General features: G+C 40.9%; 1 protein-coding gene across 5 annotated transcripts in view; it reads left to right on the top strand.

Annotated features, from left to right (window-relative positions):
* KL (klotho) overlaps positions 1-16,608 on the top strand; it is a 50,015-nt gene extending 33,407 nt beyond the window's left edge. For all 5 annotated transcript variants that reach the window (XM_021378099.1, XM_021378093.1, XM_021378106.1 and 2 more), the window contains 4 exons: positions 228-738; positions 5,088-5,356; positions 7,915-9,031; positions 13,360-16,608. In XM_021378099.1, the coding sequence (XP_021233774.1) occupies positions 228-738; positions 5,088-5,356; positions 7,915-9,031; positions 13,360-13,697 (2,235 nt within the window). In that variant the 3' untranslated portion in view covers positions 13,698-16,608. The remainder of the gene's footprint in view (positions 1-227; positions 739-5,087; positions 5,357-7,914; positions 9,032-13,359) is intronic.

Here is a 17,200-nt window from a genome sequence, read left to right as displayed (position 1 = left end):
ATCTCATAGGGAACTGCAATGCAATTTTCCCAGAACAGCCAGAGATTTGTCTTTCGTTATTATATTGAGAAGTTAAATTAGGAGTTGTAAACTGCTGATGAATAGGATCAGACCCTCAAATGCAATGTTTATGTGGTCATTACATGACACTGGATTGTATTTGGAACAAATTACAATACTTAAAATCAAGCTTTGGGCACACTAATGACAGTCTTTCTTTTCCACAGGCACACGCTAAAGTCTGGCATCTGTACAATGATTATTTTCGTCCAACTCAAAAAGGAAAAGTGTCCATTGCTCTTAGCTCCCACTGGATAAAACCTCAACATATGACTGAAAAAAATATAAAAGAATGTCAAAAATCCCTTGATTTTGTGCTTGGCTGGTTTGCTAAGCCCATATTTATTAACGGCGACTATCCAGAGAGCATGAGGAGTAACCTCTCATCTCTGCTGCCTGAATTCAGTGAAGAAGACAAGAAGTACATCAAGGGAACAGCTGACTTTTTTGCTCTTTCTTTTGGAGCTACCCTGAGTTTCCAGCTCTTGGACTCGCACATGAAATTCCAGCAATTGGAATCAATAAGCTTGAGGCAGCTCCTTTACTGGATAAGCACTGAATATAACGACCCCCCAGTATTCATTGTGGAAAACAGCTGGTTTGTTTCTGGTAGCACCAAGAGAGATGATGCCAAATATATTTACTATCTCAAGAAGTTCATTATGGAAACTTTGAAAGGTAGGATTGAGGTTGTGTTAATATGTTCTTGTCAAAATAATTATGAAAAAAACAAACAAACAAACAAAAAAAAACATAGCCTAAAGAGATTTGTTAAAACAACAACAACAACAACAACAACAAAAAACAGGCTGAAATCTATTTTGGTCTTTAACATTCATGCTGGCATTTGTGAAATGAGACTCCAGATCTCTTTCCTGGGTTTGTTCTTTTCATCTCTGGAAGACCCATAATATCTGCAGATAGCATTTAGTGAGCTCGATGCTGCTGTCTTTGAAGTCAGTAGGAAAATTTCAGCTATCTTTGGTGGGAGGAAGTGCAAAGCCTGTGTGAACTTTACTCTCAATGGACTTAGGGAAATGTATTATGTTATTTGTTAATAATTGCTTTCCATATCTTTGGTGCATGAATGCATATTCAAAATTTGAGAATACATACGTGGAAAGGTAAATGCTATCCAGCAGGAGTTCCTCTGCAAAAAATATATTGGTAAAAAAATACTTTTCATTCTGCATCTCAGTTTTGCACTTGCACAAATGTTACATTAATACAGTTTTCAATATCAATCACAATAATACGAATTTGCATCAGTTTAAGGAGAACTGAGTGTTATATAATCTACATTATTTGTCAGACTATCATTTTTTTCACAGTAAGAGACATGCACTACCTTGTTACTATCTATTTTCCCATTTCCTTGTGCCAAAACAAATTCTTTCAGTCCTCATCAATGAGTTGTTGGGATTTCAGTTTCCACTTACATTGTCTTTAATATGTTAATTTACAAGTGAATAATTGACTTGTGGACCGACAGCTTACTTTTCTGGTTTTAGAAACAGTATTATTATAGGTATTTCTTCAGACAAGACAGCCGTTGTGTTACATTGCCATGTTCATACATGTGATGGGTATAAACAACTTTTGTTGTATTCTCAGCATCACAAAGACTTAGAAGGGTCATATGCTATTCCAGAAACCTATTTATTAAAAAATAAATTAAAAGATGAATAAATACATGAGTCAGTGCATCCCAAGTGGCAGTAATAGAATGTGAAACAGACAGTAGCTGTTGAATGCACAGTATTACCAGTTTGTATGAAGTCAGATGAAGTACTGAACTGAAAAGGGTTTTACCCTTACGGCTGATACCCATATTTCTGCTCCACTTATAAAGTCCTGGATATACATACATGGATCTTCCTTCTAATAGTATTTGGCAGTCAGCAGTCTTAAGTTGTACAACACGAAAGACCAAAGACAAAGGCATACATTGCCTCTGTCAGAGACTTAGGGCATGTCTGTCTTGTGCAGTAAAGCACCATCACATACAGATTCATGAACTAGTTCCCACCAGATTCACTCCAGCAGTGATAGTAAAATGGCATTGGAGTTTAGAGCACTGAGAAGCCAGGATATTTAATTTAGATCCAAGGCCACATAGATGTGATTTTGCTGCTTCCTAGATCTGGACAGTACCTCTGCCTGATACACTGTGTGCATGCACCAGTTCCATCAAAACATTGTACTCCTCTGTCTGTACTGCTTCACTGGAGCAAAGTACAGCTCCATTGGAACAAATCCAATGAGTTGGTGTTGAGGGACAGGTATCCACACTGTGTGCATTCCTGAAGCCCAACTCTGGTTTAATTTCACCCCAGAGGAACTCAGGACATGCATCCTCAGACCTTTCTGTGATGTGAATCAAGGCGGGTTAAGTTGGGGCAGTCAGGAGGTTTGCTTAAAAAGTAAGCTCCTGATTTCAGCTGAAGTGCTGAAGCATCCATTCAGACATTGTGTGCTGTAGACAAGCCTCATGGGTTTGTGTTTTGCTTTTTTTGCTTTTAGAAAGAGCCTCTTTATCTGGGATTCACATCCTCAAATTTTACTGTTTACTCATATTTTATTTTTTAAATTTTATTTGTATATTTTTTCCCAAATAACAGTGAGAATAGAATAGAGTGAATAGATCTATAATATAAAATATGTAAATACTAATTGAAGTTGCTAATTGGTTGGAGGAGTCTTCATGGTGTCTTCATGGGTGGCTATCTTACTCCAGGATAATATTCTGCTCTTTTTCTGATACAACAAATAAATTGACTGTTTCTTGTGAAGTTGAGCATGTAGAACAGAAGGGCATGATGGTTCTTCTCTGCTATGTTGCCTAGCCAAGAGGATAGGTCGTCACCTGGGGAGTTAGCAGATCTGAATTCAGGGAGTAGCAAGAAGAATAGGAATGGCCAGGCCTCTGTCAGGTCGGGACTGTGCTATTCTCAGGTATACTGAGAGGCAAAACATAGATCCCTGGGCAAATTCCATGTGGAAATGGGTTGTGGGTTTCAGCCACCCCTCCAGGGTGGGACAGCTGCTGAGCATACGGTTTTAAGGATCTTTATCTGGTATTGACTGATGTGGCTCCTTGAGCTATTTCTAGATTACTGAGCTGAACAGCACAGGAGCTGAAGAGCTGGTAGGACACAGTCAGTGTTCTTTAATCATTAAACCAGCTCTGGCCCAGCTCTATGCAGCAGCTCACCTAGGCATGCCTTGTGGACTGCTCGGCTCAGGCATTATTTCCAGCAGGCCTTACGGACAAGGGCACTCAGTTTCAGACAGACGGAGGGCTTAGCTTTCAGTAGGTCTAGTTTGCACACTGACAGACACTAAAAAGAGGGCAAGGAGACAAAGCAAAAATAAAAAGGAGAAAAGACAGTCATTTTTGTTGTATTTTTTCAGTAATGTGTAATTCTCAGGGGAAACTATGTTTGAGACTTCTAAACTTCCAAAGTCTTTTCAAGTCTCTTCTTTCATAGGCGACACTTTAAAGCTATTACATTTTGAAAGAAGGATTTGAGGAGAACTTTTGAGGTGCTCAGGAAGCACAGGAGTGCTGTGTGATGACTTACAGAAGGGGTAACGTGCTGTTCAAAGAGAAATCCTGACTAACAAAGTGGACCTGTGCCGGCTTTTACTCTGCTGGTACGGCAGATGTCATCATGTACATGAGCAGAGGTTAGAAAAATACCAGCATATGCCAAACATAAAAGAATGATGCCTTTAGGAGGAGACGTGTTCCACTTCCTTAGACATTTTCTCATGACCTGCGATAGAGACTGAGCCAAATTCATAGCTTATATAACCACAGCTAATTCAATTGATTCAAACAGGGTTGCAATCAAGAATCCATGTGGCCCTTCATAACTTACTTTAATGAGGTACATTAACAAAACCAGGAAATGAGGATCTTGATACCCTGATTCCCCAAAACATGCTCTTAGTGTTGTTAAGTTGGAAAATATTATGTGCAGTCAGTACTCAGTTTGGGTTTACAGAAGATGTAGAGTAATAGAGACATACTCCTCTGACTGCTGAGCCAAACTCAAGTTCAAAAGAACATTTAACAATGCACTTAAATGCATTGCTGAATTAGGTGGGTCTAATTACGTAATTAAAATAAGCACTCTCCTGTGTGCTTTCCTGAAGCTGAGCCTTGCCCGGGAACATTTTGCTGAATCTCAGTGTTTAATATAACTAAATGCGAGTATCGCTTGAAATCTCGAAATAAAGCTGTAACACTGGCAGTACAGATGACAGTAGACAATGCTTTTAACCTAAAAAGTGTGTGGTGATTCATAAAAGCCAAACAGTTGATCTAGAATATATATTTTTAGAAATCTTTGAATATTTAAGCTGGAAAACTCTATGCCATAAAAGATAAAAAGGGACAGAATTGACAAAGTCGGTCTTCACCTGCAGTCTTCTTACATTATCATTTCTACTTACAATCCACAGTAATAAAAATTCATCATAACCCCTGAAGTGTTGTTCAGGTTTTCTTCATCTATATTAGTAGTGGAAAGGAATGAGAAAAATGAGTCTGTCTGGGTTTGGGGACTGGTTAGTGCTACATTAGTGACACTTCTGCTCCCCCTGAGTGACCTGCAGCACGTGCTTATCAGAGCACAGTGCCCTGCAGTACTGGCTCAGAGGCTGCACACTGTTCAGGCACAGCATGCCCTCCTCCAAGGCCAAGGACTGGCACACCTTGTCAGCAGCACTGCTTGAACTGCTGCTGCACCACTCCTTTTTCTAAATCTGACTTCTTTAAAGCCAAGCCAGGTAGTTCTGCTGCCTTGCACAGTGTGCCCATGGCCTGGGAGCCTGTCCCAGAGCATCCTGAGTGCAGCTGAAATATCTTTCTTAAATGGGCTTTGAAGCAGACCCTGAGGTACTTATCAGACCTATTGCATTGTTCTTACATGTGAATACTGCAAACATTGCTGATATGGTGTAATCTACACAGGAAAAAAAGAGCACTGCAATGAGTTTGGGTTTTGTTTTTTCCTCAGCCATCCGGTACGATGGAGTTAATGTGTTTGGATACACAGTCTGGTCCCTCCTGGATGGCTTTGAATGGCACAGGGGATACAGCATTCGGCGCGGATTGTTTTATGTTGACTTCCAAAGCCACGACAAAAAGCTGATACCAAAATCTTCTGTCTTATTCTATCAGAAGCTGATAGAAAAAAATGGCTTCCCTCCTTTGCCTGAAAATCAGCCCAGAGCAGGATTCTTTCCCTGCGGCTTTGCCTGGGGGATTGTTGACAACTACATTCAGGTAAGTCTGATAGTGCAGTCATTAGGTTCTCCAGCCAAACCACTGGGCAAGATCATGTTGGCAAATTTGCTGAATAGGGTCTTTGCTGGCATATATTACCGCAGCACTGCGAGGAGATGAGACTAAGACTTTTGTCAGAAACACTGTGCCTTTTGTCCTTCCCTAGACTTTCTGTGTGTGACCAAGGAGAGCCAGTTGGCTCGGGATACAGTTTAGGAAAGAACGGCCTAGAAAAATGTACAGAAGCAAAAGGGTCTGATGTTCCTCTTCCCTGGATGTGTTGTGTGATGTGTCACTGGAAGTCTGTTCTAATTCTGTTTAATGGAAGTTGCTTAGATGTGCTAAAGCATATTTCTAAAGGTCCTAATTTATGAGATGGAAAGTGTCACTGTTTTTTCAAGTCAATGGCATTGTATTTGCCTGCTGAGGTTATGCATGTTTTAGAAAATTTCCTGAAAACTCCCAGTGTTTAAAATGGTGTGTTTCTACATCTTACGTGTGTACATTTTGGCACCTTTGTTAGAGGACTTATGTGTTAAAAAAAAGTAAATTATTTGGATATGCATAACATTTCTGTATTCCTTCCTTGCCCTTTAGTATAGAACTGTATCTGTCTAAAGCTTCAGTGCCCCTGGACAGCGCATAGATTGATCAAGGATCCAGTTCAGAGGTCTCACTGTTTTTATTTCTACTAAATCTGATAGTTCAGGAGAACCTTTCAAATGTTAAGACTTCATAATGTGTAAAAAGTGTAGCTTAGTTACAGTCCCTAACTGTTTGGCTCTGTAATTCTCAGATGCTGCTTTGGCTTACAGGGCTTCTCCCACCACAGTGAAGATGTGCAGTTAAATTCAGCTCTGAGACTGGATCCAAGAACAGAATTTTTAATTTAGATTTTCCACAAAGACAGAATATTTCTTCGGGCTAGAATATAGGGGGCTTGTTCGTTCTTTCTTACTCCAAAACTAAGATCTAACTTTGTTCTCTTAGAAAATATGGCACCTTCCTTATCTGATACATTGATTTCCAAGAAAATTCAACGGTCATTATCCTCCCAGCTCGTAGATGGATTAGGGACTGGAAATGAAATTGCTGCCTTTGGGATCGATAACAGCTGTAAAGTTATGGAGTCAGTCAGCCTAAGACAGTTAAAAAACCCCCCCATCCCCTAAACCTTCAAAGCTGAATATTTTCATTTCAAAATGCTGTCCAAACAGTTTGTGCTGTAAGGCTTAGGTAGCATGATTTGTAGATGCATCACAGTGGAAAAACTCTTTTGACAGCATTCCCAGAGTATTAGTGGAAATGCATGCTTTAGTAATCTACAAGGGACAATTCTCCAGAAAAGCAATTTCCCTCAGACACGCTGTTTTTTATTACTTTCTTCTATAAGCACTGCACTGACCTCTCCGGAGAAAATAGCAACTGATTTTCAGCAGCTCTTTATACGGTCTGCAGAGCCTCAGCTACGAGTTGAACGCTGGTTGTAGGCTGACACCTGCTTTTCAAACACAGGGCAGGACAGGGAAATCTTAACTCAGGGGAGCCTTGCACCAGAAGGAGAGAGAGAGGGACAAATAAACAGGTATATAGGAACAGCACCTTTAAATTTGGATCTTTATGCTAGATTATGAAAGAGGAATTCACTTTGTGCACTATTTTACATAATTCATTTTTCCATTTTCTAGTCATTATTATGTTTATGATACTCACTTAAAAGTGAAATTATAATTCTGTGAGACTTCTGCTCTTGTTTTATTGTCTGTGGTATCTCATAACAGACACATCTGACATCTGAAGCCCTGAGACTTGCAGGAAAACTGTGCTTATTGGGGGTGACATATAGTGGGTCTACTCAGAGGTCTGAAAAAAAAATCCATCAGAAATCGATGTCTTGCTGAAATAACTTGGAACTGAGTTTAGCATGAATTAAATAAATAGGGATATCTTTAGCAAGAAGGAAAAGTTTTGCTTGTCAAGTGAATTTGTGCTAAAAATCAAGTGCAGAGCTTTATGCATCTTGCATTACAGTCATGAAAAAAACTGGACACAGAAATGATGTTGCCTTTATTATTTCTTTTACTGTGTTCAAGGAGTGGTCTTGAAACAGAAGCCAGTGGGTAATTTACAACAGCTAGAACCTTTAGTGTAGCTTAATCTTGAAAGAAAAACATTTTAAAAAGGCCTGTAGTCTTTGCTGCAGATCTGCTTAGTTGGAGACTAAGCAGGTTTAATGCTTTAGCCCTGAGCGTTCCCTCATTTCTGTGAGTAGTGCAGCAATCTGAAGATGGTATAAGCACAGAGACCATTGGCATAAGCTTGTTTGTCAAACAGGATGAAAAAGATATGTAAATTTGGTACTTTTCTGATATCACATGTTAGCAGAGGATTAATTCTTTCATATGAGCCAGAGATGTTAATGTATCAGAGATTTGAGAAGTGCTAAATGTAATGCTTATCTTGCAAAGTTGTGTCAGTAAGCTGTGCCTGATGGTAATGATATTCCCACATACCTACAACAAACACCTTGAATCTGCTGTGTTTCTGATTCTACCTAGGAAGACACAACCCCTTCCCAGTTTCTTGACCCTAATGTTTATGTGTGGGATGTTCACCAGACGAAGAAATTAATTAAAGTGGATGGAGTTTTCACCTCCAAACGCAAGCATCACTGTGTTGACTTCGCTGCCATCAGGCTCCAGATCTCTCTTCTGCAGGAAATGCACGTCACTCACTTCCATTTTTCACTGAAGTGGTCTTCATTCCTTCCTTTAGGCAATCTTTCTCTAATCAACCACACACTTGTACATTATTATCAGTGTTTTGCTAGTGAACTTCTCAGAGTTAATATAACTCCTGTTGTTGCTTTATGGCAACCTATGGCCGAGAATCAAGAGCTTCCAACTTCTCTTGCCAAATACGGGGCTTGGGAAAACTCAGAAACGGTTCAGGCTTTTGTTGAGTATGCCAAATTCTGCTTTGCAAGTCTTGGGGACCACGTAAAATTTTGGATCACAATGAATGAACCGTCTGTGAAAAACCTGACATACACTGCAGGACACAATCTGTTGAAAGCCCATGCGAAAGCATGGCATCTTTATGACAAAGAATTCAGAAGATCTCAGAAGGGTAAGATATCTATAGCTCTGCAAGCTGACTGGGTAGAACCAGCTTGTCCCTTTTCCAGGAATGACCAAGAAGTTGCCGACAGAATTTTAGAGTTTGACATTGGCTGGCTTGCAGAGCCCATCTTTGGCAATGGTGACTACCCACATGTGATGAGAGCATGGCTTCACCAGAGAAACAGCATTGACCTGTATAATTTCCACTTGCCTTCTTTCTCAGAAGATGAAAAGAAATTAATTCAGGGCTCATTTGATTTCTTTGCCTTAAGTCACTACACGACTACCCTTGTGGGCTGGGAGAAAGAAGATGCGCTAAAATATGACCACTATCTTGAAGTTCAGATGATCAATGACATCACATGGCTGCACTCCCCCAGCAGAGCTGCAGTAGTGCCCTGGGGACTGCGTAAAGTGCTCAAATGGGTTAAATCAAAGTATGGTGATGTCCCAGTTTACATTATGGCTAATGGAATTGATGATGACCAGAATATGGTGCACGATAAGCTCAGAGTATATTACATACAGAATTACATCAATGAAGCTTTAAAAGGTAAGGAATCATAGGTAGTTTATATGTCACAAATACCACTTTCAGTGTATACTTCATGACAGAGAATGTTTTCATTTAAAAAAAAATGAAGATTTGCTTAGAATACTCCATAAATTATTACAGCCTAGTTTTTCCTTTTATTTACAACTGATTGGTATTACTGAGCATAAGGACGACTGGCCTTGCCTGTACTCTGCATAACTTTTTGGTGGATTCAAGAGCTTTAACTAGATGTTATGTGAGTAGCTCCATGTGTGTGTAGTCTTATTTTCTTCCTATTTCAGTTCAACCATTTTGTTGCTTTGTTGCTTCTCTCTTCACTGGTGTGCTTCAGAACTGGATATGAGTTCTGTTCCTCAGCTGTCTCTGTATCTAATCCAGCAGTTATCTTGGCTCTTCATAATATTTCAGCTCTCTGCCTCATATGTTGTTTCCTGGACTCTTTCCTGCTATTCAGAACTGAAGCCAGTCGTTCTCTCTGTTTCAAAGATTCATAAATTATAAGGTAAAATGGAGGCATTTTGAGTCATCCTGTCTCACAACAAAGATATTTTTTAGAAAAACCCAAGGCCTGGATGAGTTAATTTTTAATTAAGAATTTCTCATACTTCAATATAAGCTGTTTCAGTGGCAAGTTACCCACCATTTTCATATATATAATTATTAAAAAATTATTTCTAGTGTTAATTTCTTTGCTTTCATCTTTCAGCAATTTTTTAATGCATTTCCATGTATTGGCCATGTAGGTATTCACAAGCAGAAAATAAGCCTGATCAAGCTGTAGGGGTCCCTGTTCATCGCAGGGAGTTGGACTAGGTGACCTTTAAAAGTCCCTTCCAACTCACGATTCTATGGTTCTATAAGCCACCTCTCATTTAACTCCCTGACAAATACTTCCAACAAAGCTCTTTGTGTCCCTTAGATAAAACATGATATAGAATCTTTCAATTATTAAACTTTTTCCTGTTTGCCAGCATTCTTCCGAGATGTGTAAATTCCAGGTCTGGACACACTGTTCCTAACGCAGCCACACCTGTAGATGAAGTATGTCTAATGTTGCCTTTTACAATCTTACTCCTCTTTTCTAAGTCCCAGCAGCCTATCAGCCCTTTGGCAGCAGGTTGGTCACATGCAGTTTGTTGCTATCTGCTGTTATCTACTCATTAATGGTTCCATTCCCTCAGGATGGAACTGTTTGTACTGAAGTGCTGTCTACTTCTATGCCATTGTTATATTTTTTCATGTTCAAGTACCCATAACCTACTGTGGAAAACTTGCTACACTAGCTATGTCCCTAATGTGTGTTATTTGCAAACTTTGTGAGGAATAGTTTATATTCAGGCCACTAAAAGATGATTAAATATCTTAGCTGTAAAAGCTATTTTTTTATGATCACCTACTGGGACATACACCTACTGGGACACTTACTCTCTGCAATTACATTTCTAGACCTACCAGCTCTATTCGAGTCCAGCTGAAATCTGTTTATTATGGGCCCACCTTGACCTCATAACATTTTATTTTCTTGATCCAAATGCCATATACCAAGTCAGTTACCTTATGAAGTTGTAAGTATATCTCATTAAACATTACTTGTATTGATCTACCAATCTCATAAAAATGATGTCAAGTTAAGATGTCAAATTAGTTTGACAAGATTTATTTTTCATAGAGCTCAGCTGATTGGCATTAATCATATATGTCTCCTATAATTCTTATTTATCAAGCCTTATATAATCTAGTCTATTATTTTGGTAGGTAGTGAAGGATGGCTGGCAGTTCCATCATCCTGTCCACTGCATTAAGTGTTGGCTTTAATTTCCTCATCTGTAATTTCCACCTCCTTTAGGAATTAATCAGTATCCATACTAAGTGCCCAAGAGTTCCTTTGGCAACATTTTGAAGTATTGGGTGCATGTTTTCCGCATCTGTAGTTAAAAACTTATCTTAGATGTATTTGGGCTTGTGGTTTCAATCTGTTTTGCTTGTTTGCTTTGTCTCCTTGCTAACACTTCAGGCTGTACTAGTTCTTGGGACTTATCTAAGTGTGTGAATATGGGCCTTTCTCTCAGTTCCCATTAGTCTCCACATACTCACACTGTTCATAGAACTTTGTCATTCATACAGATGTGATAACAGTATCACTCAATTACTCCCCTCCTCTTCTAAGCAGCCTGGAAATAGCTACTATGTTTTCCCACTAATAACATAATCCTTGCATGCAAGCCATGTTTTCCAGGCTTTCTGCCTACTTTGTAATGGGTGAACATACCCTTGCTAACCAGTCACAACACTTATCCCAGAGCTCTGTCTTCCAAAGAGCTTTTTCACTCTCCTTTCTTCCCCCACGCTGTTACTGTGCTTTAGTCCATCTTCTCCTTACACACATAACAAGCTTTTAACCTTGGCCCTCTGATAAATCAGGTTTCTCCAGAACTTACATTTTTTTCCACAAGATGTTCTGCGCTGACAGGAACTAAAAATCTTTTGTCCTTACCCTGGGGTCATGCTGCAGAGGAATGAGGGGTGTTGGTACGTGTGTGGTCTCACCCTGAGTTTCCTGTTCTGCCTTCTTCCAGTTGGTCTCTGGGGTTGCATGTGGCTGCACTGGCACATTGCTCTCAGAGGAGCCTATAGGTTTATGCAGATAAACACTTCCAGGGACCGTACAGAACCGTTTAGGCTGAGGCTGTATTTTTTTTTGTGGAGTGTTTATTTTCACCTTTGCCAATTGAAAATAAAGAACAGCAATAACCATTTATGTGACAGCATTAAATTCACATGCAGTTTTACAAACACAAACTAATTATCCTGTGTAGCAGCTCTGTTAAAGGGTAGATAAATATCTCATTTTGCACGTGAGAAGTAGGTTAGGACTGCTTGGCGTCTTGCATGTGGCTGCAGAGAGAACAACTTTTGGAGAAGCTGTGAAAGCCCCATCCCTGCAGGTGCTCAAGGCCAGGCTGGATGGGGCTCTGGGCAGCCTGAGCTGGTGGGAGGTGTCTCTGCCCACAGCAGGGGTTTAGATTGGGTGGGCTTTAAGGTCTCTCCCAGCCTAAGCTATTCTGTGATCCTATGACATGAAAATTCAGTGATTGCTACCTTTCAGTTCTGTGTTCATTTGGGAGAAAAGGTTGCTCTAGTTTGTAAAAAATAGCAGTTTTGAGGGATGGAGTATTAGTTTGCTTTTACTCTTGTGAGTGGATTGGTTTTGTCAGGTGGGACTGACAGCTGAAGTTTAATGCTCCAGTGGATACACTGCTTCCAGCAGCCTGGTTAGCAGCATGCATCATGGGCATGTTCTCTGTGGTCTCTTGGATCACAACCCAGCAGCAAGAGTGGGCTCTGATCTGTGTAACTGTCCCACCAGTGACTCCCCAGCATTCCACCAGTGGATCCCCAGTGATTCCTCAGTACAACTCCCCTGCGAGGCTAGGCTGAGAGAGCTGGTGCTCTTCAGCCTGGAGAAGAGAAGGCTCTGGTGAGACCTTACAGCGGCCTTCCAGTACCTGAAGGGGGCCTGTAGAAAAGGTGGGGAGGAACTTTTTATAAGGATATGTAGCAACAGGACGAGGGGAAGTGGCTTTAACCTGGAAAAGAGTAGATTTAGGCTAGATATCAGGAAGAAATTCTTTACACTGAGGGTGGTGGGACACTGGAACAGGTTGCCCAGCAAGGTTGTGGATGCCGCCTCCCTGAAAGCATTCAAGGCCAGGATGGATGGGGCTTTGAGCAACCTGGTCTAGAGGTCTATAGGTCTAGACCAGGTCTCGAGGCCTATAGCAGGGGGGTTGGAACTAGATGATCTTAAAGGTCCCTTACAACCCAAACCATTGTATGATTCTGTGATTTGACCTCAGCGTCAGTGTGTCTTTCCCTGATGTCACCATCCCTTTGGTACCGAGAAGGGCAGCCTGGTATCTTCCTTCCTTGCCCTTCCCCTCTGGAACCAGAGGAACAGACTGCAGAAGTCTGGGTGAGAGGACAAATAAACCTGCATTCTTGCTTTCTTTTACACTGAAAAGAAGACCCATCTTTGCACAGTAGGCTTCAGGCTGATCATTAAACAGAGTCCTGTACTCACAGCTGTGTTTACCAAGTGTAAGAAAATAATTTACAGGATACTCAGCGATCACATTGTCTGGTAATGTCTGAGAAACTCTTTCTATGGCAAATACTGCATGGATATATGTGTACCTTACCTTATTTTTAGGAAGAGAGGGGGCACATCTGGGTTTTGCAGCCCCCTGTTCCCGCTCTGTGTACTGGTATATGATACTGCTCTTGAATGCCAAAGTGACATTTATTCCTTTTTTTTTTTTTTGCAGCTTATGCCTTGGATAATGTTAATCTCCAAGGACATTTTGTCTATTCCTTTAATGACAAGACTGCTCCTAAATATGGTCTGTACAGTTATGTTGCAAATCAATATGAACCCAAGCCTTCTATGAAGCACTACAGAGAAATAATTGACAACAATGGTTTTCCTGGTCCTGACACTGCTGAGGTGCTGTGCCCGGAGGAGGCTGCCTTGTGTCCTGAATGCCACTTCTTCCGAACCAGAAAATCATTATTTGCCTTCATCTCTTTCATATTTGTTGCTTTTATTGTTACTATATTCTTAATTGCTTACTATTCCAAAAGAGCAGAAAGACAGTATAAATAGAGCTGCCCCTGCATCCATCACCCACTGCCCATTTTCTTGCATCCCCTTGGGAGATATGAAATAGGAGCCCACAGTGTGGTGGTCACTTCAGCACTAGGAAGGCATGCACACTGCTTGGTGCTGCAGGACACTGACACCGAGAAAAGATTGCTAGCGTATGGCTTCCAGAAACCACTCTCTGTGGTTTAGTACATTTGATTTGGGACCAGTCTTTAATTCCTGTGGTTGGAGCTATCTCACACCCTTCCCTGGGATGTTTGGCTGAGCAGATGCTTTCCCCTCTGTGGTTTTCCCTTACTGAGTTTGATAAGTGTGTTTTGAACACAATGAGTGGTGGAAGAGCCTGAATGACAAAATTACCCAAGAAACGATGGAAAAACAAGATGATTTATACTTCCAAGGTAGGCTCTAGTGCTGATGATAGGTGATCAGAGCCAACACCTGCCTGGAGCAGGGCACGTGGGTGAGCAGAGACAGAGCAGAATAGCACGAACAGCAACTCAGGTTGCTGGGATTCATGTTCCCACAAACTTATTGCTGCTGCACCACTGACTTGCTGTCTTGACTTCATGCTTCTGAGCACAACTCAGCACTGATGGCTGTGCAGGACTTGAGGATCTGTTTGGGGAATCTTATTTCAAGGATTTGTCAAGCAGGGATTTGTCCTGGGATAGCAGGGATTGTGCCATCCCTGATGGGAAGAGTTGAGAAGAGTAAAAGGACCTTTCTCTGCACATAAGTTATACTGAGCTTGAAGAATTTAGATCTCAACCTTGCTCCATAATAACCCAACACTTTGTGGCTGCTTTTGCCAGGGTCTGAGATCTTGGAGCTGCTGCTTCTGAAATGAGCCATCCATTATCCATGAGGCTCTTCTGGTTCTGCAGGACGTTTTCTTTTGAGCAACAGGATCTGGCCCTGACAACATTTCCTTCCCAGAGTATTACTGGGCTGAAATTAGCAAAATATTAGGAGCATCATTTATTAGTAGAAATAGAGATAGGAAATGGAAGAAGACTGAGTGTTATTTTGCCTGCTTTGTGAATTACTGTGTTAGGAGCGTCTGTGGTAGAAAGCAGTGTGGCCATTTTTCTCCACCTCTAACTCTGGGCCTGCATAGCCTTCAGCTGTAATTGTGTTTTTATTGCTATGTGAATAATGTCAGTCACTGGAAAGAATATTTTAAAGGAAATGTGCTCTGTGTTAATTAAGAATTATTTATCTACTAAGCTGATTACACTGTATTAAATGTGATGTTTATCTGCTAGATGGCTAACAGATGACTAAATGACCTCCTTTGGTTCCTTCCAATCTGAATATTTTACGAATCTGTGATTCTGTGTTGCACATTAAAGCTTATGTATGAAATACTGTTTTCATTTGTAACTGAAAACTATATGTTTTTCTTAAATAATCTGTAGAAATAGAAGAGTATTTTATCACCATGATTAATATATTTGCCCTTCAGTTCTGGTCTTAAAATGGTCTCTCTTTGCACTAATGTAAATTTTGATATCAAGGTGAAAATATATTTGATATTAAGGTGAGAAATTCCAGGTAAGTCAAGAAGCATTAAAAATATACATAAAAATTATTTATAGCATGATAGCACTTGCTGAAGAAGAGCAAATTTTAAACTGCTGTACTTATGCCTTGCTGCCTGGTGCAGTGAGGATTACAAAGAAATCGCTCACACTAAGTGTATGAAATGCAAAATGGTTTTCTCCATGTCACTGCAATGAATCGCAACGCGTGTGCATTTACTCCGTTGTGTCAGACAGCTTCTCAATCTGTAACAAAAAGTGACATTTATTCAAAATGTAGCCCGGTCATATGTAACTTCCACATTGTATGTGAATATGTGTTTTAATGATTTTGTTGTTGGTAAAATAAAACGAAACCAGGCCTGATCTTCTGGGGGAGCTGAGTATCCATATCCACCTTGGGCTTCTGAGGTTCAATGGACTTGAGAAGGCAAACACAATGGACTTGGGAAGGCAAAGGACAATGAGGTGCTGTGCTGGTGGGTGCTGAGGCTGTACCCAGACTGTGCTGGCACTGCACTGACAGCTTTCCATCCTGCACGTTGTGTTAGTGTGCTAATGGACAAGCCGGTCACAGTGCGAGGGGTGAAGCCAGCAGTCCTAGCGAGGAGACACTGCAGGCTGGGTGATATGTAACCACTGACAGGCAGATGGCACCAGCTGGATAGCTAATTTGTGCGTAAATTGGTATTTGCTACTGCAAAGCTGCGTGATCACATCCTGTAATGGTGCCACGGCCCATAGGAATAACACAGCCTTTGGTGCTTTGCCCTTCAGGAATGGGTTTCGATGACACTGCACAGTTGGCCCTGGGGATTGCTGAAGCTCTGACCTCGGCAGCCTGCCTGTGGTATGGCACGTGGCTCTGAGCACCCAGATCGAGCTGTGGGTGTCCCTGTTCAGTGCAGGGGAGTTGGACCAGGTGATCTTAAAGGGTCCCTTCCAACTCAAATGATACTATGATTCTATGATTTTAAGTTATCAGGGGCCAGTGCATGTTTCTTGTCAATTTTCTTAAAAATGCTAACAACAGAAAAGCCCTGGAGGCAAAGATCAGGCCCTGGCCAAGGAAGGGGACGTGCGATGTGCTCATGCAGATAGCTCCAGCCAGCACCTCCTGTGACCCAGCTGTGGCCATGGGATTTTCTGGACTGAAAAGTTGTTGCTCAATGCTCCAAATTAAACACCCTGTAAAATAATATATATATACTTTTATTCAAAATATTTTTTGATTTGAGTGCAATGCTTCTGTTTTCTTTCTCAAGACTGTGCAGTGTGAGTGCCAGAGGGATCTTCACTAATTGCAAGAATGAATTTTATATTGTTTTTACAACAATCGTAGAAATAAAGATACTGTAGATAACAAATGGCAATCTGCTCTTAATTTTTAATCTGTCCAGCTTTCCAGTCTGCAATCTGAATGCAGAGTGACTTGGGAGGGGCTCTAGTGGTAACTCCACAAGCAGTTTGTGCTGCTGTTTGTTTTTCCAGTGGTGCATGAACAGCCCTGACTTTTGAGGGAGAATGCTGGGGCCTGCCTCTAAGCAGGGGCTTTTCCAGCAGAGCCCTGACTACAGGATCAGAAGGGTTTGGGTTCTTTATTTTTTTTTTTTTACATTGACTTTAACTAGTAAAAAACCTGTGGAAGTAACCATACTAGTAGAAGTTGGACTCAGTGATCCTTATGGGTAACTTACAACTTAGGATATTCTATGATTCTATAATCCTATGGAAAGTTTTGAGGTTGGATGTTAGGAAAAATTTCTTCTCCGAAAGAGTGGTGAGGTGCTGGAGTAGCCTGCCCAGGGAGGTGGTGAAGTCACTGTCCCTGAAGGTGTTCAAGAAACATTTAGATGTTGTGTTGAGGGACATGGTTTAGTGGGGAAATATTGGTGTTAGGTGGGTGGTTGGACTGTGTGATTTTGGAGGTCTTTTTTGCCCTTGGTGATTCTTTGATTC

The sequence above is a fragment of the Numida meleagris genome, chromosome 1 (assembly GCF_002078875.1).
Source record: "Numida meleagris isolate 19003 breed g44 Domestic line chromosome 1, NumMel1.0, whole genome shotgun sequence".
In the NCBI taxonomy this organism is placed as follows: Eukaryota; Metazoa; Chordata; class Aves; order Galliformes; family Numididae; genus Numida; species Numida meleagris.
Note: the sequence above shows the minus strand (reverse complement) of the source record. Positions and strands in the feature narration are given on the sequence as shown.